Below are 25415 nucleotides of genomic sequence, written 5' to 3' on the forward strand. Positions count from 1 at the left end.
TCATGATAGTAGTGTCTTGTTTTTCCCATTTATTTATAAATATGAGAGTTTCACTTGCGTTGTTTCTGTGAACCAACAAGCATGTTTTAGTCCCCAAGGAAGAAATGGGTTTACATGTAAGTCCCGGGAATCAAACCAGGCTCACAAGTGTCCTTAACCACTCTTCAGCCCTCAAAGATACTAGCTTATTAACTACACTAGGTCAAAAAAGAAATTAACAAACTTTCTAGCAGAGGAAAAAAAGGAGAAATTAAAAGGCAAGTCAATTTTTTTTTCCTGTGTGTGAACTATCAGTCTCTTTCACTAAGTGCAAAAATTCCTTGGGTAAAGAAGTATTTTTGTTGTTTTTGTTTTTTCAAGACAAGATTTCTCTGTGTAAAAGTCCAAGCTGGCCTTGAACTCAGAGCTCTACCTGTGTCTGCCTCATAGCGCTGGGATTAAAAGTGTGCATCACCACTTCCTGGCCAAAAAAGTATATTTATACTCTTCTTTCCTCTTTGATATCTGTCTCAATTTTCTTAACTCGAAACTAAAGAAAAAGAATTATTAAATCTCTATTTACTTATTTATTTCCCCCTTGGTTTTGACACAAGGTTTTTCTGGGTAGCAGTCCTAGCTATAAACCAGGCTGGTCTTGGACTCACAAAGATCAGCCTACCTCTGCCTCTGGAGTGCTCGAATTAGTCTTTCAAAAGGCAACATGAATCAGTTATAGAATCTAATATAAATTCTATCACAAGATAGTTTTTTAATTAAAAGGGTTAAATACAAGTTACCTTATGGTATAAGATAAAAAGCACCATAAAATATTAATTAGAAAATTTACAATTGGTTTTAAAGATATGATAACATACTTTAAAAGAATAATTATTATTAACTTTATGGTTTCATTTTCATAGTCATGAAACAATCATTAAAAGAATTAAGTGGGGGCTGGAGAGATGGCTCAGAGGTTAAGAGCACTGCCTGCTCTTCCAAAGGTCCTGAGTTCAATTCCCAGCAACCACATGGTGGCTCACAACTTGTAATGGGGTCTGGTGCCCTCTTCTGGCCTGCAGGCATACACACAGACAGAATATTGTATACATAATAAATAAATAAATATTAAAAAAAATAAAGGTGTGAACTTCCACATACAACTCTGATGTATGATTCTCTTTAAAAAAAATAAATAAAAGAATTAAGTATACTCCTTACCTAAACTGGCATACATTACAAATAAACTGAAGTATTGCTGTAAATGTCGCCCATGTTCAGAAACTTCCCTTCTCAAGAGATTTAATACAGCTTTTAGTAAATGATCACTCAAGTTCAAATTATCACATATCTGGAAAAAAAACATTCTATCAACAGCTACATACATCGATGTATTTTTGTTGGCATAAAATGGTTACATTCCTGTATATGGAAAAAAATTCAGGTTTATCAAACAGGAAATAAAGAACTTCATCAAGCCTTCACACTTGGTATTGTTCATAAAAGAGCAAAAATATGTGCGTGGTTGTTTGAAAAGGCCAACAAAGGAAGTAGCATTATAAGGAGATGTGACCTTATAGCCTCTTTGGAGGAAGTGTGTCACTGGGGAGATATATATATATATATATATATATATATATATATATATACACACACACACACACATACATACACACACACACACACACACACACTGAGGTCATATATATGCTCAAGATACTGCCCAGTGTCTCAGAACATCACCTCTTGTTGCCTGCAAGCCAAGACATAAGAACTCTCAGTTACTTTTCTAGCATCACATCTGCCTGCATTTTGTTTTGCTTCCCACCATGCCAATAATGGACTAAGTCAAACAACTGTACAGGCCAGCTATCCAATTAAAGGTGTTCCTTATAATAAGTGTCATGGTCATACTGTCTCTTCATAGCCAGAGAAACGCTAGCTAAGACAAAAGTTAAGGATACTTAACAAGGTGTTAAGGTTTGTTTTTGAAACAAGGTCTATGTAGCTCTACCTATTCTGGAAGTCAGACTGGCTTTGACCTAGCAGAGACTTGCCTATCTCTGACTCCTCAATAGTAGAATAAAAAGGCATGCACTACCATACCATACGGAATGTTACAGTTTATAAATCTGGGTTTGATTGCATATAAGTTCGAGAGAAGTCTGAACTATGTATTGTGATCTGTCTTTACCAAACCCAACAGGGTATTTAACAAAAATATTGTGATTATAAGATCAAACTTTAAACACATTCTGAAGATATAGTCAATATCTGAGTAGAAATTTCCATATCAAAGTGCCCAGTGACAAATTTTCATTAGCATAAAATAATTTTAAAAACCTGCAAGTGTTACAATGTACATTTAGATGAATGGTAAATATTTCAAATGCAACACATAAATATTATTTTAATTGTAAGACACAAAATTTTATTTTTAACTAACTACCTATTACAGAGAAGCTGACAATTACCTGACCACAAGGTGCTGGACTTGCAAAAGGTGATAAAAAGGGTGAAGGATAAGATCCATCTTGCAAAGAAAAATGTGCAATGGATACGATAAGCTTTGCAAATGTACCTCTCACTTCTGCACTTGGACATTCCAGGAGATACTCAGAAAAACGATTTGATACATTAAATAGGACATTGTGAGCAAACCAAAATCGTACATTCTTGCTGTGACGGAGAAGAATACACAGCACATCGCACCTAAATCAGAAACATCTATTAGTATTGATTTATTAAGATACTTACTGGGGGTTCTCTACAAAAGAGGAAGTTTTTTATGAAACAAAAAAATGAGGCTATTGTTGGTTCAGATACAAATGTCATATTAACCAGTAAAGTATTATAACAAGTTCCACAAAGTAATCAAATGCGTTAAGTCAATGATGATGTTGAGTCTCTGTAAAAATCAACTTCTTTAATATAAATGATGTTGAAAGAGTTTTTATAGGTAGATAGTATGTTTTGTAATTTTATAGTTAGTAATGATTTAAAATTACAGCTAAGAAAATTTCATCTACTAAGTGACACAGCTTTACTCTTTTCACAGTGAAAAAGACCATAAGAATACGCCACGGATAAGAAATAACAGAAAACATTTGTGCTGGAAAGAAAGCTCAATAGTTAACAAATTATACAGCTACTGCAAAGGATGTAGTTCAGTTGTTAGCATCCATGTCTAACAGCTCAGAACTGCTAGTAGCATTAAATCTGGTGCTCTTTTCTGGCCTTCTCATGCACCTGGACATATGTAGCATAGACCCAGACACATACAATTAAAAATAACATGTTTTTAGAGACAAGTTTCTCTGGGTATCCTATGTAGAATAGGCTGCCCTCAAACTTACAGAGATCCATATACCTCTGCCTCTAAAGTGCTGGGATGAAGGGTGTTCACTACCACTGGGCCTGGATGTAATAGTCAATTATTGAAAAACTAAGTCTAATAAAATTTTTCTGAGGTCTAGGTGTTGTAGGAGAAATCTTAATCCCAGCTATGGAAAACAGAGGCAAGCAAGACCTATAGAGCCAAGTCCAGGGTAGGCAGAGTACATAGTGAGACTGTCTCAAAACAACAGGAGTAAGAGAGACAGACCCCTCTTCACAGGACATGGAGTGTTAAATTTCCAATACCCATATCATGGGTCAGAGATATCTGTAACTCTAGTTTTAGGGCATCTATGAATGCTAGGAAATGTGTTACACACCCATAAATGACGGGAAAACAGTCTTTCTTAACAGTATACACAAAATACAAACAATTTGGAAGACTTTCCTCATATCAGTCCAAAGATCTTTCTCTGATGTTTGAAATTAGTATTGTCCTGTCACGGTTAAACACATACATACATGCACACACACATAACACAGCACCAGCTTGCTCTATATAGAGAGTACCAGGACAGTCAGGGCTACACAGAGAAACTAGGTATTAAAAACCCAAAAAAGGCAGGCAGGCAATGGTGGCCAAAGTCTTTAATCCAAGCACTCAGGAGGTAGAGGCAGGCAGATCTCTATGAGTTCAATGCCAGTCTAGTATACAAAGCAAGTTCTTAGTATAAGGCTACACATGAAAAAAGTCTCAATCCCCCAAAACCCAAACAAATCAAAACCAACCAACCAAAAACAAACAAAAGCCAAAAATCCAACAACAACAACAACAACCAGAACAACAACAACCAAACCATATAGCTGGGCAATGTTAATTCTGACACTCAGGAGGCAGAGGCAGGGGGACCTGGGTGTTTGAAACCAGCAAGGTGTGCATAGTGAATCATATGACAGCCAGACATAGACAGATACATAAGAGACACCATCTGAAAAAAAAGAAAAACAAACCAACCAACAACCAAAGAAACAAAACCCTAAGCAAAAATTGAAAAAGAAAAAAAACACCTAAAGAACCAAAACAGTAAAGTAAACATACCAATTATGTTAGAACACATAAAAAATGAAATTCATACTCATACCAGTCATCAGCAGGGCCACGGACTATTTTCTTAGTATGAAATCCAGTTGTAAAAAGGAATCTAGCAGCTAGCTGAATGCTAATCATTGTAATATCTTCCGCTTCAGGTGGCAAATGATCTTGTCCTTTAAGTTAAAAAGCAACACATAATTAGACATGTTTTATTTCAAGTTAAAAATAAAAGTTTTATTTCAGTGTTAACAAATACAAGAACCATATTTTCTACAACTTTTACTTTAAAATAGATCTTACTGAAAATGCTGACATATTAAATGGATTCAGGTGAATCAATGTACAAAGGTGTGTGTGTCTACATACTGAGTTCCAGGACAGCCAGTTACATAATAAAGACTGTTCTTCAAAAACCAAAAACCCCACCAAACGTTAAGGTAAAAATAGAAAAGATAAATTTAAGCACTGTGATATTTGGTAAGAAATTCTTCAAATCATTCACTAGATACCACTTTCATAGGATGTAAGTTCCAGGAAACTTACCTGGAGCAGGGTTTAAGTACACAGCATTACAGGTAAGCAGTTTCTTAATGAACTGAAAATATTCTAAGCTATACTGCATTTGATTATGCAGGAATTGCACATTTTGTTTCCATACATTTCTCTGAATGGCTGGTGACATAATCTGATGAGGTCTTGTGACTGTTAGCTTTGATATAGGTGTTACCATCTTGTCTTCATCAGTTGTACTAATCTGTTCATAAAACAGAATATACGCATTCCACCACCTTTTCTGACGCCTGTATGAAATGCGTTTCATAATATGGTCAAACACTTCTCCCATGTACTCTCCACCAAAGCACTGATTTTTCATTTCTTCGTCATCATCCATCTTACACTCTGTCACGTCCCCGTCATCAAATTTGAACCAGCGACCCCTCTCACTGTCTTTACTATTTCTTTGAATGATGTAAGAATAATAATGTCCACCATTTGCTTGACCACTGTGAACAAGGACACCAACAAGTCTATACTTTGTGCTTCCTGCTATCACACTTTCACATTGCTCATTCTGCTGAATTAAATGAGTCAATGGATTTACACTATCAGCTTCCAGTCTTGTGACGCCTGCTACTGTGTAAGGTTCCATATCCAGTTCTCTTGGGAATTCAAAGTAATCATTGAATTTGATTGCACATTCTCTTTCCCAGTCATAGTCAAATCGTTTCAGTTGGATAGCAAGAACAGTAGGGAGTTTTTTAATCAGTAGGCGCTTTACTGTATCAACCTAAAACAGAAAATATAAATCCAATACATAAAATTTAAAAATCAATCATCTAAATTTACATATGTTACAAATATGGAATATAATCAATGTCATTTTTCAACAATATTTGCAAAACATTTAAATAAGTATGCCTCTTCTTATAAGATGCAAAATAGATATTCCTGAAGGGATTCCATATTGTCACTGTTATCCAATCACCCCTTCAAGGTAGATCGGGAATTTAAAATCGTATTTCCTACATGAGGCACTGTCACGTATGGTGCGGGAGAATTGCCTGTATTCTGTCAATCATGTTTTAAATAAATGCTGATTGGCCAGGCAGGAAGTTCAGGTGGGAAAACCAAACAGGAAGTAGAAATGATGTAATGAGAACAGGAGAAATCTGGGAAGGAGGAAGTTGATTCCTCCCACTCCTGCCCAGACCACCGAAGCAGCACTGATGTGATGTGTCTGCTCTGCTGAAAAAAGGTACTGAGCCACATGGCTAACAGATCAGAAAAATGGGTTAATCAAGATGTGAGAGTTAGCCAGTGAGAGGCTAGAGCTAATGGGCCAATCAGCTTATAATTTATGGAGACCTATGTGTGATTTTCTTTGGGGCTAAACAGTTGTGGGGTAAAGGGTGGGACAGAAACACAAACAAGCAGACCCCTCATGTTACACACGTAACCAACCTACTACAATACAGACAGCTTAAAGAGGTATGTGGGTCAAGAAATAGGTGTATTATTTACTGTATACTATATTTAAACATAGTCTATTTTTATATTCTACAATCTAAAAGCTCACAGGTAATTGACTGAATGTAATAACCATAAATGTACATAAAATAAAGGAGTTGTGAAAATCTGGTACAATCAAATGAACTTGATTTGGTGAGTAATCTGGAGTAAACACTTTTAAACTATTACTACAGAGTCAGGATCTCACTATGTAGTTAAAATTAATTAGCTAGTTCTGGGATTGAAGTTTGTACCACAGTTAACTATTACTTATTATATATGTATTAGTATGTCTTTGTGGGCTTTTGTATCTGTGAGGGCATGTGTATGTGTAGATAGATGCCTATGCACAAAGGCTCAAAGTTGATGCTTCTTCACTTTCTTCCTTATATATCAAGAAAGGATCTCTTATTGAACCTAGAACTCACCATTCTGCCTATTTAGTCTAGCAGTTTGGTCCATAATTCCTTGTTTCTGTCTTCTACACAGTGGGATTATAAGTAGGCGGTCACGCCCACCTAGTTTTTAAAGTGAGTTCTAGGAACCTGAACTCCAGTATTCACACTGGGTAGCAACCATTTCCCCCAAATCTACAAATTCTTTCTATTTTTGGGATGGGGTTGGTGGGAGATGGATGGGGGAGAAAGATGGGGACTGTGTATTACTGCCTGGCATGATGCGCTACATAAACCAGGTTGAGTATGGACTCACAGAGTTGTACCTGTCTGTGCTTCTTAAAAGCAGGGTGTGCCACACCTTGTCATGATATTGTTTTGCTGACGAATCTATACATAAGCTAGAATGCTAATTTCTTTTATGGGACCATTAATGGAAATTAAAGACATAACAGCACTAGGCACAGTTGTTCATACCTGAAATACCAGTATAGGTAACTCTTGAAGCAGGAGTCTAAGTTCAAAGCTAGTCTGGGCTATATAGTTCTAGTCCAGCCCAAGTAACAAGTTTTCCTGAACTAAGCAAATGTTCACAGGGGTGGTGCTATTTGGAAAAATTATGGTCATCTTGGAGGAAGTTTATCATTAGGGGTGAGGGCTTTGAGAGAAAAAAAAAACTTGCCTACTTCTGCTTTGCTCTTTTTGCTTTGAACTTGAAATTTAAGATGTGAATTCTTATCTTGCTGTTCCAGGCAGCACATGCCCTACTTCCCTGTGTTAGTGATGAACTGTTATCCCTACGGTACCATAAGCCCAAATTAACTCTTCCTTCTATAAATTGCCTTGGCAATGTTGCTGTATCACAGCAATAGAAAAGTGACTAATATATCAATCAGGCAGTCAACCAATGCAACCATTCACTCAAACACGAGACAGAAGTTAATTTTAAAGAAAACTACAAGCAACTCCAAAGTCTTCTGGTTTTGTTACATACTGTAATAACCTTGAAAGCTATAAAACATACCTTTTTATCACATTTTTCACAATGATATGCATTTGCACCTTCTAATAAATCTCCCTTGATATACTGTTCCAAAGAATCAAGAAGATTTTGGTGATTTCTAATGTCTACATTCAGAGTTGTAAAAGATTCTTCACACTCATACCTAAAAATATCAGGAAACAAAGGAATTTAAGTTTAAAATCTTTTTGTCTCGGTCATTATTCTACTTCAGTGAAAAGACACCATGACCAAATCAGTTCTTAAAAAAAGAAGACGTTTATTGGGTTTGTTTAAGTTCAGAGGCATAGTCCAGTGTTGTGAATGAACATGGCAGCATACATGGCACTGGTGCATAGCTGAAAGCTCTTTCTGGTCCACAGGCTGAGAAAGTGAGATGGCACTGGGTCTGGCTTGGGCTTCTGAAACCTCAAAGCCATTAATCCCAGCATTGAGCAGACAGATGCTGGTGAACTTGAAGCAAGCCTGGTCTATGTAAATAAAGTCTAGGCCAGCACACTAGATAGTAAGATCAAGCCCCAAAATAAATAAGTAAAAATGAAAATAAAACAAGAAAATTATTAATGATCAGGCTTAGCAGTTAAGAATACTAGTTTCTTTTGGAGAAGACCTCTTTCAATTCAGCATCCATAAGGCATTCTACAACCTAGTAGTCAAAAGAGTGTTAAGAGCAATGACCCCTATTTTTGTTTATTTTATTTTCAGGTAGGGTCTTTCTACTAGTCCTGGCTATGTCAGTACTTGCCACGTAGACTAGGCTAGCCTTTAACTAACAAAGATACATCTGTCCTGCCTCCCAAATACTGGGACTAAATGTGTGCACAGTTATACCCAACTCAAGCAATTTCTCCAAGTTGTTAGCCCCAAGTAGCAAAGAAGTCAAATCCTTGGTAAACAGGCAATACAAATAATGCTTTAAGCACATCATTTGAAAAAAAAAAAAAAGATAAATTAGTATCTAACTGAAGGTGTTGAGAATAAGTGATTACTGAATTCTAAAAACTCTGTACCTCTATATCACCCCTTCCAGGGTCTGGACTAATGCTCTAAAAACTCCTATGAGTCAGCCTTGAATAAACTATCCAACAAAGCTATTAGCCAACAAAAGATTTGAAAAGAAAATTATTCCATGATAAAACCAAATTTAATCAGTATTTATCTAATAATCAAGTTTTACAGAAGACAGTAGGAAACATCAGTCTGTAAATGTTAACCATACCCCAAAAGACACAAATAATCCCATAGTATAGTAATAAGGGTAGGAGTGAGAGGACCACACTATGGAATAAAATAAAAGGGCCAAGAAATGCTACCTATTAAAGACCCCCAATTTTAATGCCTTCAATTTGCCAATAGAAAGACATAGACTAGTAGACTGGATTAGAAAACAGGATCCCTCCTACTGTATCCACAAATTACACCTTACCATTAAGGACAGAAATCACCTCAGGGTAAAGGATGGGAAAACATTTACAAGCAAAGGCACCCATAGAACAAGCCATGTAGCCATTTTAATATCTGACAATATAGGCTTTGAACAACAACTTAGCAGAAGAGACAGAAGGAACACTACATAGTCATCAAAGAAAAAAAAAGCCCACCATGAGGACACTAGAATTCTTAATACCTGTGCAACAACAACAACAAAATAAATAAAAAAATAAATTCAAACAACAAAAAAGTCCACCGAACAAACAAAAATACAAAAAACCCCACAAACCACTTAAATACATATTAATTACAGATAACATAATTATTGACCCTCACTGATAGTGGGAAACTTCTCTACTCCACTCTCTCCAATAGACAGGCCATTTAGACAAAAACTAAACAGAAATTCTGGCACTAAGTCACATCTTAAACCAAAAAGACCTGACTAATACTTGCAGAATAGTCAAACACAAAGGAATATACCTTCTTCTCAGAGGCTCAATAAACTTCCTCTAAAACTGAATATTTACTCAAACATACAGCAAGTTATCCGCAGAAAAACATAAAATTGAAATAACAAGCTGTATCCTATTAGCCTCCATGGATTAAAGTTGCAAATCAACAAATGAAAGAATAGAAACCCATAAAAACCGAACACCTCATTACTGAGTAATAAATAGGTTAATTCAGAAATCAAGAAGAAAATTAAAAGTATTTTAGAATTGAATGAAAATGAAAACATAACCTGCCCAAACCCATGAGATACAGTAGAAATGGTTCTGTAACATGAAATTGGAGAGATATCTCATATTAAGTAACTTTATACATGAAGGTCTCAAACAGTGTTTCTCAACTTTACTAATGCTGCTACCCTTTAATACAGTTCTTCATGTTGTGGTGACCCACACTGATAAAACAATTCCTGTTGCCAGGCGGTAGTGATACATGCCTTTAATCCCAGGAGGTAGAGGCAGGTGGATCTCTTTGAGTTTGAGGCCAGCGTGGTCTACAAGAGCTAGTTCCAGGACAGTCAGGGCAGTGACACGGAGAAACCCTGCCTCATCCTCCCCCCATCTCAAAAAAATTTATGTTGTTATTTCATAGCTGCAATTTTGTAGTATAATACTGCTACGCAGGATTGTCTAATTGTATATATAACCATACGGGACTGAGGGAAACAAATGGGAAAGGAATGAGTCAAATTATCTTGATTTGCATATGATATGACAGTATATATATAAAAAATCCTAAAAGTTCTAATGGGGAAATCCTATAACTGATAAACACTTCCATAAAACAAACATGGCACAAAATTAACACAGAGAACTGAGTAGTGGACAAATGGCGGACTGGGGAAAAATCAGGGAAACAATACCCTTAACAATTGCTCCAAACAAAAAAATAAATCTTAGGGTAAATCTAACTAAGGAAGCGAAAGACTCGTACGATAAAAACTTCAAGTGTCTGAAGAAGATATCAGAAGCTAAAAAGATCTCATGTTTATGGGGTGGTTGGTTAACAGTAAAAATCACCATTCTACTTAAAGGAAATCTATAGGTTCCCTTTAATCCTCATCAAAATTCCAACACAGTTCCTCATAGCTCTCAAAAGGACAGCTTCATATGCAAACATAAAAACTCAGGATAGACAATCCTGAATAATAAAAGAACTGTAAAAGTTATCACCATCCCTGATTTAAGGCATGGTATTAACACCCCCCCCCATACCCACAAGAAACATTGACTAATGGAATCAAACTGAAGGTCAAGATGAAAATTCAAACACTCACAGACATCTGGTCTTTAATTAAGAAGCCAGAAACACAAACTGAAGGAAAAAACTCGCACCTTCACCAAACAGTGCTGGTGAAACAGGATTTCAGCATTGCAAGATGTGATCCTAAGTGCTGGGATCACACACACTTGGGATCTCATGCCTTTAATTCCAGAAACGGAGGCATATCGAGACAGGAGTGATACGGTAGGACAGAGAGAGGTACATGAGGAGATGACAAGAGCTCACTGGAGCCCGTGGTTTAGTACAGACACTGTGCAGTCTAGCCAGTCTGAGGACTGTCCCTTTGGTCTGAGCATTAGCAGAGGTAAAATGTCTCTCTAGTGGCTTACTGCTCTGCTTCTCTGATCTTGTGCTTTAATTCCTGTATCTGACTCTGGGTTTTGATTAATTAAGATCAATTAAATTTGTACTACAAAAGGTCAATATCTAAAAATACATAAATAACCAGAAAAAGACACGAAGAAAACAAACAAAAATCAATTAAAGACAGATACAGAAGTAAAATGTGTAAGAATATAAATAAAAATGTTAATATCTGCAGTCAGCTGCCAAGTTTGGTAGGTCAGCACTCTAGAGACAGAGGCAGGCAGATATCTGGTTCAAGGTCAGCCTGGTCTGTAGAATGAGTATTAGGACAGGAATAACCAAACGGAGAATCCCTGTCTCAATCCCACCCCCGCAAATCAGCAATATTCACCTCAAGACATTGATACTCATCTTACACCAGTAACAATGAAATATCAATAAAACAAATAATAGCTCACATTACTGAGAATGTGGAGTAAGTCATGCAAACTTGTACAGCCACTATGGAAATCAATATGGTGGTTTCTTGGGAAGATGGGAATCAATTTATCTCAGGATCCAGCTATACTACTATTGGTATAGTCCCAAATGATGCTAAATCCCAAGACACTTCTTCATCCATGTTCACTGCTGCTTTATATAATATTCATAATATCTATATGTTAGAGCCATCTAGATTCCCATGAAGAAATAAATAGAAAATGTGGTATATTTATTTACTCAATGGAATATTATTCAGCTGGTAAAAATGAAATTATAAAATTTGCAGGGCCAACCCACCCTGTCCCCAAACACGCCTTTTCGCCTACCTGGTCCTTGGAACCCTGCAACACAGCCTGCTACAGCACCCAAAAGCCCAGACAGAGGGATGCCCCACGCTCTGCTCTGGGACCTTCCCATTGGGACACAACCTTGGAGTCCCTCCCAAACTCTCTAAGCTTTTCTAGACAGCCAGCAGATGTGTTCCTGCTGCTGGGCTTTCCCCCAACCCACCCTGCCCCCAATGGCTCACAAACAGGAACTACAGAGACAAGTATAACCAAGAGAATACAAGAGATAGGAGAAAGAATCGCAGGCGCTGAATATATTATAGAGGAAACAGACTCACTGGCCAAAGAAAACATTAAATTGAACAAATTCTTAACACAAAACGTGCTAAGATGTGGCTATCCTAATATCAACAAAATGGATTTCAAACTAAAATCAATAATAAGAGATGGAGAAGGATAATTTATAACAGGAACAACTCATTAAGATGAAGTCTCAATCCTGAATACCTACGTATGTAATATAAGAGCACCCACATATGTAAAAAAAAATCACTAAAACTTTAATCACATATAAAACCCCACACACTAATAGTAAAAGATATCAACACTCCTATCTCGCCAATGGACAGGTCAACCAGACAGAAACTTAACAGAGTAATAAGATTACATTAACAGATGTAATGGATCAAATGGACTTAACAGACATCTATAGAACATTCCACCCAAAGAGAAAAGAATATACCTTCTTCTCGGCACCTCATGGAACCTTCTCTAAAATTGATCACATACTTGTTATCAAAGTACACATTCTAGACGCAAAGAAATTGGAGCAACTACCCGTGTCTTATCAGATTGTCAAGGAGTAAAGTTAAAATTTAACAACAATACTACCCCCAGAAAGCCTACAAACTCACTAAAACTGAACAGTCAACTACCGAACTACTCCCAAGTCAAGGAAAAAATAAAGAAATTAAAGTCTTCCTTGAATTCAACGAAAATGAAGGCACAACATACCCAAACCTATGGGACACTATGAAAGCAGAGCTAAGAGGAAAGATCATAGCACTAAGTGCCCACTTAAAAAAAACAGAGAAAGCACATATTGGAGACTTAACAGCCCACCTGAAAGCTCTAGAAAAAAATGAAACAGACTCGCCTAGGAGGAGTAGATGACTGGAAATAATCAAACTGAGGGCTGAAATCAACAAAACAGAAACACAGAAAACAATAAAAAGAATCAATGAAACAAAGAGCTGGTTCTTTGAGAAAGTAAACCAGACTGACACACCCTATCCAAACTAATCAAAAGGCAGAGAGAGAGAGCAACCCAATTAACAAGATCAGAAATGAAAAAAAAAGGGGGGACATAACAGACTGAGGAAATTCTGAACATCATTAGTTCTTACTATGAAAGCCTGTATTCCACAAAATTGAAAAATGTAAAAGAAAAGGACATTTTTTTACATAGATACCATATACTCAAATTAAATCAAGACTAGGTAAGCAATTTAAACAGAACTATAAGTCACAAGGAAATAGAAGCTGTCATAAAAAACCTCCCAGCCAAAAAAAAAAGCCCAGGACTGGATGGTTTTAGTGTAGAATTATACCAGAAATTCCAAGAGCTAATACCTATACTCCTTAATGTGTTACACACAATGAAAACAGAAGGGTCATTGCCGAACTTTTTTTTTTGAGGCTACAGTTACCATAGTTACAGTTACCATATAAAGACTCAACCAAGAAAGAGAATTACAGACCAATCTCACTCATGCAAAAATTCCCAATAAAATACTGGCAAACTCAATCCAAGAACACATCAAAAAAAAATCATCCATCATGATCAACCAGGCTTCACCACAAAGATGAAGGGCAGGTTCAACATATGAAAATCTATCAGTGTAATCCATCAAATAAATTCAAAGAAAAAAAACGTAAGATCATTAGATGCTGAAAAAGCTTTTGACAAAATTCAGCACCCCTTCATGATAAAGGTCTTGGAGAGATTAGGGATACAAGGATCATATCTAAATATAATAAAAGCAATATACAGCAAGCCAACAGCTAACATCATATTAAATGGAGAGAAACTCAAAGACATTCTACTAAAATCAGGAACATGACAAGGCTGTCCACTTTCTCTATATCTCTTCAACACAGTACTTGAAGTTCTAGTAACAGCAGTAAGACAACGCAAGAGATCAAGATGATTTAAATTGGAAAGGAAGAAGTCAAACTTTCATTATTTGCAGACAATATAATAGTGTACATAAGTGACCTCCAAAACTCTGTACCAGAGAACTCCTACAGCTGATAAATACCTTCAGTGATGTGACAGCATACAAGATTAACTAAAAAAAATACCCCTCTTATACCCAAAGGATAAAGAAGCTGAGAGGGAAATTAGAGAGACATTACCTTTGACAATAGTCACAAATCACATAAAGTATCTTGGGGTAACTCTAACCAAGGAAGTGAATGACCTATTTGACAAAAACTTTAAGTCTTTGAAGAAGGAAACTGAAGAAGATACCAGAAAATGGAAAGATCTCCCATGCTCTTGCATAAGGATCAACATAGTAAAAAAAAATGGCAATTCTACCTAAAGCAATCTAAAGATTCAATGAAATCCCAATCAAAATCCCAACACAATTCTTCACAGACCTTGAGAGAATAATAATCAACTTTATATGAAAAAACAAAGAACCCAGAATAGCCAAAACAATCCTATACAATAAAGGAAATCCCAGAAGGATTACTATGTTTGACATGAAGCTCTATTACAGAGCTACAGTAATGAAAACAGCATGGTATTCACATAAAAACAGAGATGTTGACCAATGGAATCAAAATGAAGACCCAGCTATTAGCCCACAAACCTATGAACCTCTGACTTTTGACAAACAAGCTAAAAGTATACAATGGAAAAAAGAAAGCATCTTCAACAAACGGTGCTGGTATAACTGGATGTCACCCTGCAGAAGAATGAAAATAGATCCATATCTATCACCGTGCACAAAACTCAAGTCCAAATGGATTAATATTAATCTGAACACACTGAACCTGACAGAAGAGAAAGTGGGAAGTAGTCTACAACACATGAGCACAGGAAACCACTTTCTAAGTATAACCTCAGTAGCACAGACAATAAGAGCAACAGTGAATAAATGGGACCTCTTGAAACTGAGAAGCGTCTTTAAATCAAATGACACAGTTAAGAAGACAAAAAGGCAACCTATTGAATGGCAGGAGATCTTCACCAAATTCACATCAGACAAAGGTCTGATCTCCAAAACATATAAAGAACTCAAGAAATTAAACATTAAAATTCTAAGTAACCCAATTAAAAATGGTGTACTGAACTAAACAGAGATTTCTCTACAAAAAAGTTTCAAATGGTCAAAAGATACTTAAGGATATGTTCAACTTCCTTAGTATCAAGGAAATGCAAATCAAAACAACTTTGAGATACCATCTTACACCTGTCAGAATGGCTAAAATGAAAACACTAATGATAGCTTAGGCTGGAGAAGATGTAGAGCAAGGGCAACTCTCATCCACTGCTGGTGGGAATGCAAACTTGTGCAACCACTTTGGAAATCAGTGTGGCAGTTTCTCAGAAAATCTGGAATCAACCTACCTCAGGAACCAGTAATACCACTCTTGGGAATATACCAAAAAGATGCTCAATCATACTACAAAAGCATTTGTTTGACTATGTTCATAAAAGCATTATTTGTAGTAGCCAGAACCTGGAAACAACCTAGATACTCCTCAACGAAAGAACGGATAAAGATATTGTGACACATCTATACATTAGAGTACTACTCAGTGGTAAAAAACAATGACATCTTGAATTATGCACGCAAATGGATGGAATTTGAAAACACTATCCTGAGTTAGATAAAAGACCCAAATACATGAATATTGTATGTACTCACACATCAGTGGATACTAGCCATAAACAAAGGACTTTGAGCCTATAGTTCATGATCCTAGAGAAGCTAAGTAATACGGTGAAGCCAAAGAAAAACATATATAGATTCACCTGAAAATTGGAAGCAGACAAGATCGCCTGACAAAATTTGGGGTATGGAGGTGGGGGGGGGGTAGTAGAAGAAAGAGGGAAGAGGGGAGAAGAGGAGAGCTTGAGGGAATGGAGATGGAGGAAGGACAGATATGAGAACAAGGAAAGAGATATCTTGATTGAGGAAGCTATTTTGGGGTTAGCAAGAAATCTGGCTCTAGAAATACTCCCAGGAATCCACAAGGATGACCCCACCTAAGACTCTAAGCAATAGAGGAGAGGGTGCCTGAACTGGCCTTGCCCTGTAGTCAGACTGATGATTATCTTAAATATCACCATAGAACATTCATCCAGTAACTGATGGAAACGAGACAGAGACCCCCATCGGAGCACTGGAACCTGGAAACAACCTAGATGTCCATCAATGGAAGAATGGATGAAGAAAGTGTGGAATATATACACATTAGAGTACTACTCAGCGGTAAAAAACAATGACTTCTCAAATTTTGCATGCAAATGGATGGAAATAGAAAATACTATCCTGAGTGAGGTAACCCAGATCCAAAAAGATGAACATGGGATGTACTCACTCATAATTGGTTTCTAGCCATAAATAAAGGTCAGTGAGTCTATAATTGGATATCCTAAAGAAGCTAAATAAGAAGGTGAACCCAAAGAAAATCATATAGCTATCCTCTTGGGTAGGGGAAGTAGACAAGATTGCCAGGCAAAAATCAGGATCTTAAGGGTGGGGGGGAGGGGGGTAAGGGGAGAAGGGGAGAGATAAGGTAGAAGGGTAGGATGGGGAGAACTTGGGGCAACGGGATGATTGGGATAAAGGAAGGTTGGATAGGGAAGCAGGGAATAGATGGATGGAAATAGAAAACACTATCCTGAGTGAGGTTACCCAGACCCAAAAAGATGAATATGGGATGTACTCACTCATAATTGGTTTCTAGCCATAAACAAGGGTCACGGAGTCTACAATTGGTGATCCCAAAGAAGCTAAGTAAGAAGGTGAACCAAAGGAAAAACATATAGTTGTCCTCTTGGCTATGGGAAGTAGACAAAATAGCCGGGGAGAAAATTGAGATCTTGGGGGTGGGGTGGGATGTGGGTAAAGGGAGATGGGGAGAGAAAAGGGAGAAGGGGAGAATGGGGGAAACTTGGGGAAAAAGGAGGATTGGGATAAAGGAAGGTTGGATAGGGGAGCACGGAAGCACAATTCTTAGTTAAGGGATCCACCTTAGAGTTGGCAAGAGACTTGAACCTAGAGTGGCTCCCAGATGCCCAAGCCAAGGTCCCCAGTTAGTTCCTTGGGCAGCTGAGGATAGGGAACCTGAAATGACCCTATCTTATAGCAATACTGACGAATATCTTGCATATCATCATAGAACTTTCATCTGGTGATGGATGGAGATAGAGACAGAGACCCACACAGGAGCACTGGACTGAGCTCCCAAGGTCCAATGAGGAGCAGAAGGAGGGAGAACATGAGTAAAGAAGTCGGGACCACGAGGGGTGCACCCACCCACTGAGACAGTGGAGCTGATCTATTGGGAGTTCACCAAGACCAGCTGGACTGTGACTGAAAAAGCATGGGATAAAACTGGACTCTCTGAGCATGGCGAACAATGAGGGCTGATGAGAAGCCAAGGACAAAGGCATGAAGTTTTGAACCTATGTAATGTGCTGGCTTTGTGGGAGCCTAGCCAGTTTGGATGTTCATCTTCCTAGTAATGGACGGAGAGGGGAGGACCTAGGACTTACCACAGGGCAGGGAACCCTGACTGCTCTTTGGACTGGAGAGGGAGGGGGGGAGGAGTGGGGGGTGGGGGAGAAGGGTGGGAGGAGAGAGAGAAGGGTGGGAGGAGGGGGAGGGAAATGGGAGGCTGGGAGGAGGTGGAAACTTGTTTTTTTTTCTCCTTTTCTCAATAAAAAAATGGAAAAAAAAAGATTGGAGGGTGTGGGAAAGAAAATCTGTGGAGGGAGTAGGAGGGGAGTGGGAATTTCGATTGGTATTTTTTAAGTAATAAAATAAAATAATAATAATAATAAAATTTACAGGCAATTGTATCAGCTAAAAAAAATCTTCAATGAGGCAAGGTAATGAAGACTCAAATGATAATCACAACATCTTTTTTTCTTAAATGTGGATGTATCTTTTTAAGCCTTTGATATCTATGCTAATCATAGTGGTTAGATACCTAGAAGGGGACTAGATAGGATTAGAGGGTCTCCCAAGTAGGAGAAATAGGACATGAACTTATATCATAAAATTATGGTGGTACACAATAGTGCAATTCTGATTGGATTTAAGACCCACTCGTAAGACAGAACCCAATGCTGACACTTCCCAGGTGTCTAAGAAACAAACTAAAAAGGCAATAGACAAGGGAAAAGCCCATATTCTGAAAAAGGAGTGTAGCAATAAAATAACTCTTAATTAAATTCTATTATACTTATAGAGAGATGCCTAACCAAGTGCAACTAGACAGATATTGGAGTCAAATTTGATAGATGACTTGAATGCACTGAATTCCGGACTCAATAAAACTGATGTACATATGAACTGACCAAAACTATGACAGAACATAGAAGAGCTACACAGGCTCTGACAGAGGGAAAGTGGGCATGAGGTCACAACATTGATTGATCAAGAAGCTCTCTGTTCTAGGGATCACTTATGTTGGGGACAGACTGGAGGTGTGGATGGATGCCATGGCCCAGGACACCATCACAGCAGAGGCCTTCTCTACTTAGCTGGCTAGGTAGCCTTGCTCATGTAGTTTAGGGAACTAGAGCTTGGTTCAAGTTCTGGTGGCTGCTGAGGAGTCTGAGCTGGAACACTAATTGACAGCCTTCATTCAGCCACCAAAAATGCAATGTCCCTCTGTAATTAGTGAACTTTCTTGAGAGTTTGTTCCGGACCAGGCATTTGCAGAGCACCTCGTCACCCAAGCCCCCCTTGTCCAAATCCACTAAAATGGCTTTATCTTAAAAAAGATGAAAAAGAAAAAATAATAAAAGCTCACTGTAACTTCTTTGAAAGAAAAATAGCTTTTTCCAATTGAGTCTCATTAACTTAACTTTAGAATAGGTCCCCAGCCCCAAGCATAGTGTAGCCCATTAACACAAACAGAACTGAATAGCATTTCTGTAGATGTTTTTCTCCAATGGATGCTGAGTTTATGTATTTTTTGTCTTACTGATGTCCTTTTGGTTTTTTTTTTTTTTTTTTGCAGAGAAAAAGGCTGGGGATGATCTAGGAAAAACTGTGATAGGAATATAGTTCACGAAAATAACTTAATAAAAAGAAAATAATCCTCAAACAAAACATTTATCTAGGCACGTATTTGTGGTCCTATCTGACCTTCCTAAATAAACATTAATATGGTTATTTTCACTTACGATACATATTCTATCCATTCTCTTTGAAGCTGAAAACTTAAGACTATTCTTAATTAAGAATTTACTCTGTATTAAAATGTTATAAAATGGTAGTCATTTTATACATCTATATTAAGACACATTGTTTTCATAAAAGAAATAAAAGACCTAGGTAATTGTAGACTTGCAGAAAATATCACCTTCTGATGTAACCCAGAAAAATCATAATGCATGAAAAGGAAGCAAAATATCAAGAAAACGAGAAGCAATATGATAAAGAACCATTTTCTATAATTAATTGAACTTCCGGTTTAACTTTTCATGACGGTGAGGCACATCAGCTCCTGGCACACCAAGCTACTCCCAAGGGTAATGGGCATTGAAGAGGCTCCTTATGGAGTTGGTTAGCCATTTGGGTAAAAAACTACTCTTGGATGGACTGCTTAACTGGACATGCAGGATCCACAGAGAAATGACTGCTCAACTTGCCTAAAGGTGAGACGATTCTTCGGAGTTCCTGCTACATGAAAGAGCCTGCAGAACACAGAAGAAAGTGACTGACAAACTGCCAATCCAGGCAGACCTACCTTTGAAATTTCCTGCTTTACAGAAAAGTCTGCCAGATATTATGGGCCTGTAGGTTGAAGATGGATGCCCCAGTGGTACAGAAGAACTTTGGGTTATTGTCCAGGCAGTGAGATGTCTCTGTCAATTCTAGAATTTTGCAAGTTGCTTATACTGCACTTCCTGTTTACTTAGCTAATATTGTATCTTTCTGGAGTCTTTGATGGAGTTGAGGAATAAATGGTTATAATTACAGTTTTCCCTTAGATATTATAAAAGATAAAGTAGATATAAATATTGTAACTATTATTTTTTGCTTGATACCTGCTTTGTTATATGTAATTTTACTATGCTAAATTTAAAGCTTTCCTTTTAATTTACACAGAAAAGGGGAAATGATGTTGGAGGTCCTTCTGCCTTGCTTAATGAATAAAGAAAACTGGCTTGGCCTGACAGTGTAGAATAGAGGTAGGTGGGGAAACCTACACTGAATGCTGGGAGAAAGAAGGGCGGAGAGGCCATGGAGCTGCAGCATGCCGAAACTTTGCTGGTAAGCCACTGCCATGTAGCGATATACAGATGAATAGAGATGGGTTAAATTAAGATTTAAGAGTTAGCAAATAAGAAGACAGAGCTAGTGGGACAAGCAGTGGTTTAAATAATGTAGTTTCTGTGTGATTATTTTGGGTTAAAGCTAGCCAGTCAGCCAGGAATGAACAAGCGGCCCCTCCTCCAACAACTAGTAAAGATTTTATTGACACTTCTGCAAAAACAAAAAGAAAAAAATATACAACAACAACAACAACAAATATTGGCACTTACTTATGTGGGCATCCTTGGCAAATCTTCTGATCAGCAAAGGATCCTCCAAGGACATTACTTATCATGGTTGGATGTCCTAAAGCTTTAAAAGCTTCATCTAAACTATCCACCAAAGAATTAAAAAACTCTAATGCATCATGTTGTTCATGAAGATTAATAGGTTCACCCCAAAGCCTGTTAACAAATACATAGGTTAATCAATACAAGAAAGTACCAGATGCATTTAATTTCTGTAAAACAAATAAAAATAACAATGTAAGCTGAAAGAAATAATTAAAAACAAAATATAAGCTGAAACTCTATACCTATAGAAGAGACAAAAGAAACCAAGTGCATACTGCACTTAAGTAGTCATGATACTGCATTCAACCAATTACAACAGAAATTGGGTATAAGGCTAGAGAGATGGCCTAGGAGTTGACATGTGCTGTTCTACCAAAGCTAATGAGTTATAACCAAAGAAGTTTTGTTCCTGTAGCAGATGGGAACTAACAAAGATCCACATGTGGAGAATGTGCAGAGATTAAAGAGACACTGGAATACTCAGTTCCAAATGGGATATCTTCATCAAATCCCCTCCCTCAGGTCTCATAGAATTCAGGAGAGGGGATATAAAGATTCTAAGAGCTTCTCTGATGATAGCTGAGTAAAACACTGATCTGTGAGAACATCAAAATGCCATTAGTGGTTATTTTACTACTACATCAGTTAGAACAGTAGGATTTAGTTTTCACCTTGGCCTATAACTTACACAGTCTTAAGTTCTTAGCCACCAGACCTATCTCCTATAGTGGGCCTTATAGAGGATATGAATGTCACAAAGGAAACAATGTTCAAGACATAACATAAACATTACTGATGCAATATGAACTCACAGAGAGGGACTCAAGTCAGATCAGTCCCAGGGCTCATGAGAGAAAGTGGACATGATCCCTTAACCCAGAACCAATCTCCAACTGACAACTGCTTGTAAAGGAAAAAATATCCCCTATGTGGAGTATACAAACCACACTTAAGGGAGACTCCATGCCCAGCAGCAGACATCGAATAGAAAACAAATTCAATAGAATTTAAAAAATAACTTTACCCCCTTTTAATTTGCCTATTTGATTTTTAAAGAGAAAGAGGAGGCATGGACTTGGATGGATAGGTAATATCTGGAAGAAGGGAAACCATGATCAGAATATGTATGAAAAACTATTTCCACATATATTTTTTCCTGTCTGTTCTCCGAGACTCAATCGCTGAGACTCATCCCTAGACCTTCAACAAAACACCAACTACAGACTGTCCCCCCACCACCCACATATTCATTGCTGGGAGGAATGCAAGCTGGTATAACCCCTTTGGATATCAGTGTGGCGATTTCTCAGAAAATTAGGAAACAATCTTCCTCAAGACCCAGCAACACCACTTTTGGGTATATATCCAAAGGATGCTCAATCGTGCCACAAGAACATGTGCCTAACTATGTTCATAGCAGCTTTGTTTGTCATAGCCAGAACCTGGAAACAACCTAAATGCCACTCGACTGAAGAATGGATAAGGAAAATGTGGCACAGTTACACAATGGGGTACTACATAGTAGAAAAAAATAACAACATCTTGAATTTTGCAGGAAAATTGATGGAGCTAGAAAACATTATTTTGAGTGAGGTAATCCAGACACAGAAAGACAATTATTACATGTACTCACTCATAGGTGGTTTTTAAACATAAAAAAGAGAAAGTCAGCCTACAAACTACAACCCAGAGAACTTAGACAACAATGAGGATACTAAGAGAGACTTACATATATCTAATCTACATGGGAAGTAGAAAGTAAAAAAGGACAAGATCTCCTGAGTAAATTGGAGCATGGGGACCTTGGGGGAGGGTTGAAGATGGAGGGGAGCAGAGAAAAATGTAGAGCTCAATAAATATCAATAAAAAATTTAATTACTAGAATAGAATTAAAATGAATATACAGCATACCTAAACTTATGGGATATATGAAACTGGTTCTAAGAAAATTCAAAATAAAAAACTTGAAAGATCTAGAAACTTAGAAACACACCTGAAAGTTCCAGAACAAAAATAACCAATCATACCAAAGAATAGACAGCAAAAAAATAATTAATCTGAGGGTTGAAATCAGTAAAATTTAAACAGAAAATACAAAGAATCAACTGAATAAAGAACTGGTTCTTTGAGAAAAATCAGGAAAATATATAAACGCTTACAGAAAAATATCCAAATTTACAAAATTAGAGATGGAAAGGGAGACGTAACAACAGATACTGAAGAAATCCAGAAAATTTTAAGGACATACATTTAAAAACATGTACTCCACCAAATTGAAAATTTTAAAAGAAACATGAATTTTCTAGATAGACACTACTTACTAAATTTAAATCAAGATCAGATGAACAATGTAAAGAGACCTAAAACCTCTAAGCAAATAGAGCCATCATGAAAAGTCACCCTCCTCCTGAAGCCCCAGGACCAAATGTTTTAGTGTAGAATTTCAACAGACTACATGGGTCTGCACAACATCTTATGTGTGTACATTATACAGCTGTTTCTTTGAGACAGGGTTTCTCTGTATAATAGTTCTGGCTGTTCTGGAACTTGCTTTGTAGATCAGGCTGGCCTCAATCTTGCAGAGATCTGACTGCCACTGTGTCCTGAGGGTTGGAACTACAGGCGTGTGCCACCATGCCCATCTTTTAGCTTAATATTTTTATGAGACTCCTGACTATGAGAATGAGTGGGTATCTGACTATTTTGCCCGCTCTTGGAGCCTCTTTTCTTTTGTTGAGTTATGGCAAACTTTGATACAATAGTATTTACTTCATCTTATGTTTTATTTTTGCAATGTGGGGTTATTATGTTTTAAAAGTCTGTTCTTTTCTAATAAGAGACAGAAATGAGGTGGGTCCAGAGGTTAGAATCCATGACTACCATGGAGGAAGAATGGCAATGGAAGACAGGCACGGTGTTGAAACCCCAGAGTTTATATCTTGACTGAACAACCATGAGATAGAGAAAGCTAATCGGGAACGGTATGAGCTTTCGAAAATTTTATGTATCATTTTTGGGGAGGGGGTGTCAAAATCCAACAAGCTTAATAGCACACATTAATTTCTGGGTCTCCCATTGTATTTATTATTGGTTCTTTACAAATTTTCACTGTTGGAATGTCTTACTAACTTTGAAAGAAGTCTGAAAAATGGAAAACATGAGTATTTAAGCTTTTAAAAAAGCTTTTCCTGAGATTTCTTTTTTTCTTTTTCCCCTCAAATTAAATGGAAGTATGCCAATATATAGATACACAAACAAAAGTACTGGCTGTTTGGCAGAGGTTCAATATGAGGAATTACTTGATATTTCAACAAAAACCTTTAACTCCAATCCCAGGGAATCAACCCTTTGTAGGCTTCTGTTGGAAATGCAGGCATGTGGTTCATAAACATATTTTAAGGCAAACCACTCATTTACATAATAAAAATAAAGGGGAGGGAGAGAAGGGCATATCGACCTTTTCATTTACTTATGAAAAAACCTGTGGAAGTCTGTTATCAGTCTTTTAAAGTGACCAGGAATCAAATGCTTTAAGAAATATATAAACAGAGATAACTAGATTATTTAAAGAATACATTTGATTTAATATACATGCTTATCTTTAAAGTCACTAATCAAGCTCATGAACAAATTCTGTACACTTCTAAGATTGCTTATAGTAAGTACTACACCTTCAGTGGGTGATGGTGAAATATACTTTTAACCCCAGCACTTGGAAATCATGGAAAGGAAGATCATTCTTGAGTTCTAGGACAACATAACCCTGTATCAAAAGACAAAACCACAATACCCGGCACAAGAAGCCCTCTTTTGAGTTATCGGCTAGAGCTGCCCAAAAGACTCTCCCAAGCATACAATGTATTGCTACTGCCTTTGGTTACTTCCATAAGTAGTAACTAAGTCTCTACTGTTGTAGACTCCATGCACCTCAAAAACAGGACCCAGTGCTGTAACTGACCTGAATGATCTCTCTTTGAGGACCAGCTTTTATGAGCCAAAAAGCCCACAAAGCTTACAAAATCCTACACAAAGATAATGATGGCTATGAACAACATTAAGGAGAAATATGACATGGTAACCCTATGGTGCAGTAGTGTTACACAACTTGGTGGTAATAAAAAACTCTCCTAATTGTACTTAAGACCAGAAGAGAGAAACCATGTCCAGTGTTGGAAATATAGCTTATTCAGTGCTAATCAAATCACGGTTATAAGAGAATCTAAAATCTCTAGTTTAGCACAAAATACTTAGCAACAATCTATAATCATTTGTGTTTATACTCACAAAAAATGTAGTCTTCACTCCTCATTAAGAAAATTTCTCTTTACAACAGAGATCCCTACGTAATGATAGAAGCAACATTCCATCCTGAGTGAGTTAACCCAGACCCAGGAAGATGATCATGGTAGTACTC

General features: G+C 37.3%; 1 protein-coding gene across 1 annotated transcript in view; it reads right to left on the reverse strand.

Moving 5' to 3' along the window:
* LOC121443800 (probable ubiquitin carboxyl-terminal hydrolase FAF-X) overlaps positions 1 to 25415 on the reverse strand; it is a 158370-nt gene that overhangs the window by 5354 nt on the left and 127601 nt on the right. The window contains 6 exon segments of the mRNA XM_041645577.1: positions 1198 to 1327; positions 2451 to 2688; positions 4455 to 4578; positions 4949 to 5693; positions 7835 to 7976; positions 20939 to 21112. Coding sequence (XP_041501511.1) covers positions 1198 to 1327; positions 2451 to 2688; positions 4455 to 4578; positions 4949 to 5693; positions 7835 to 7976; positions 20939 to 21112 — 1553 coding nt within the window.

The sequence above is a fragment of the Microtus oregoni genome, unplaced genomic scaffold (genome assembly GCF_018167655.1).
Source record: "Microtus oregoni isolate MIOR12 unplaced genomic scaffold, Mior012 000113F_000, whole genome shotgun sequence".
Lineage (NCBI taxonomy): Eukaryota > Metazoa > Chordata > Mammalia > Rodentia > Cricetidae > Microtus > Microtus oregoni.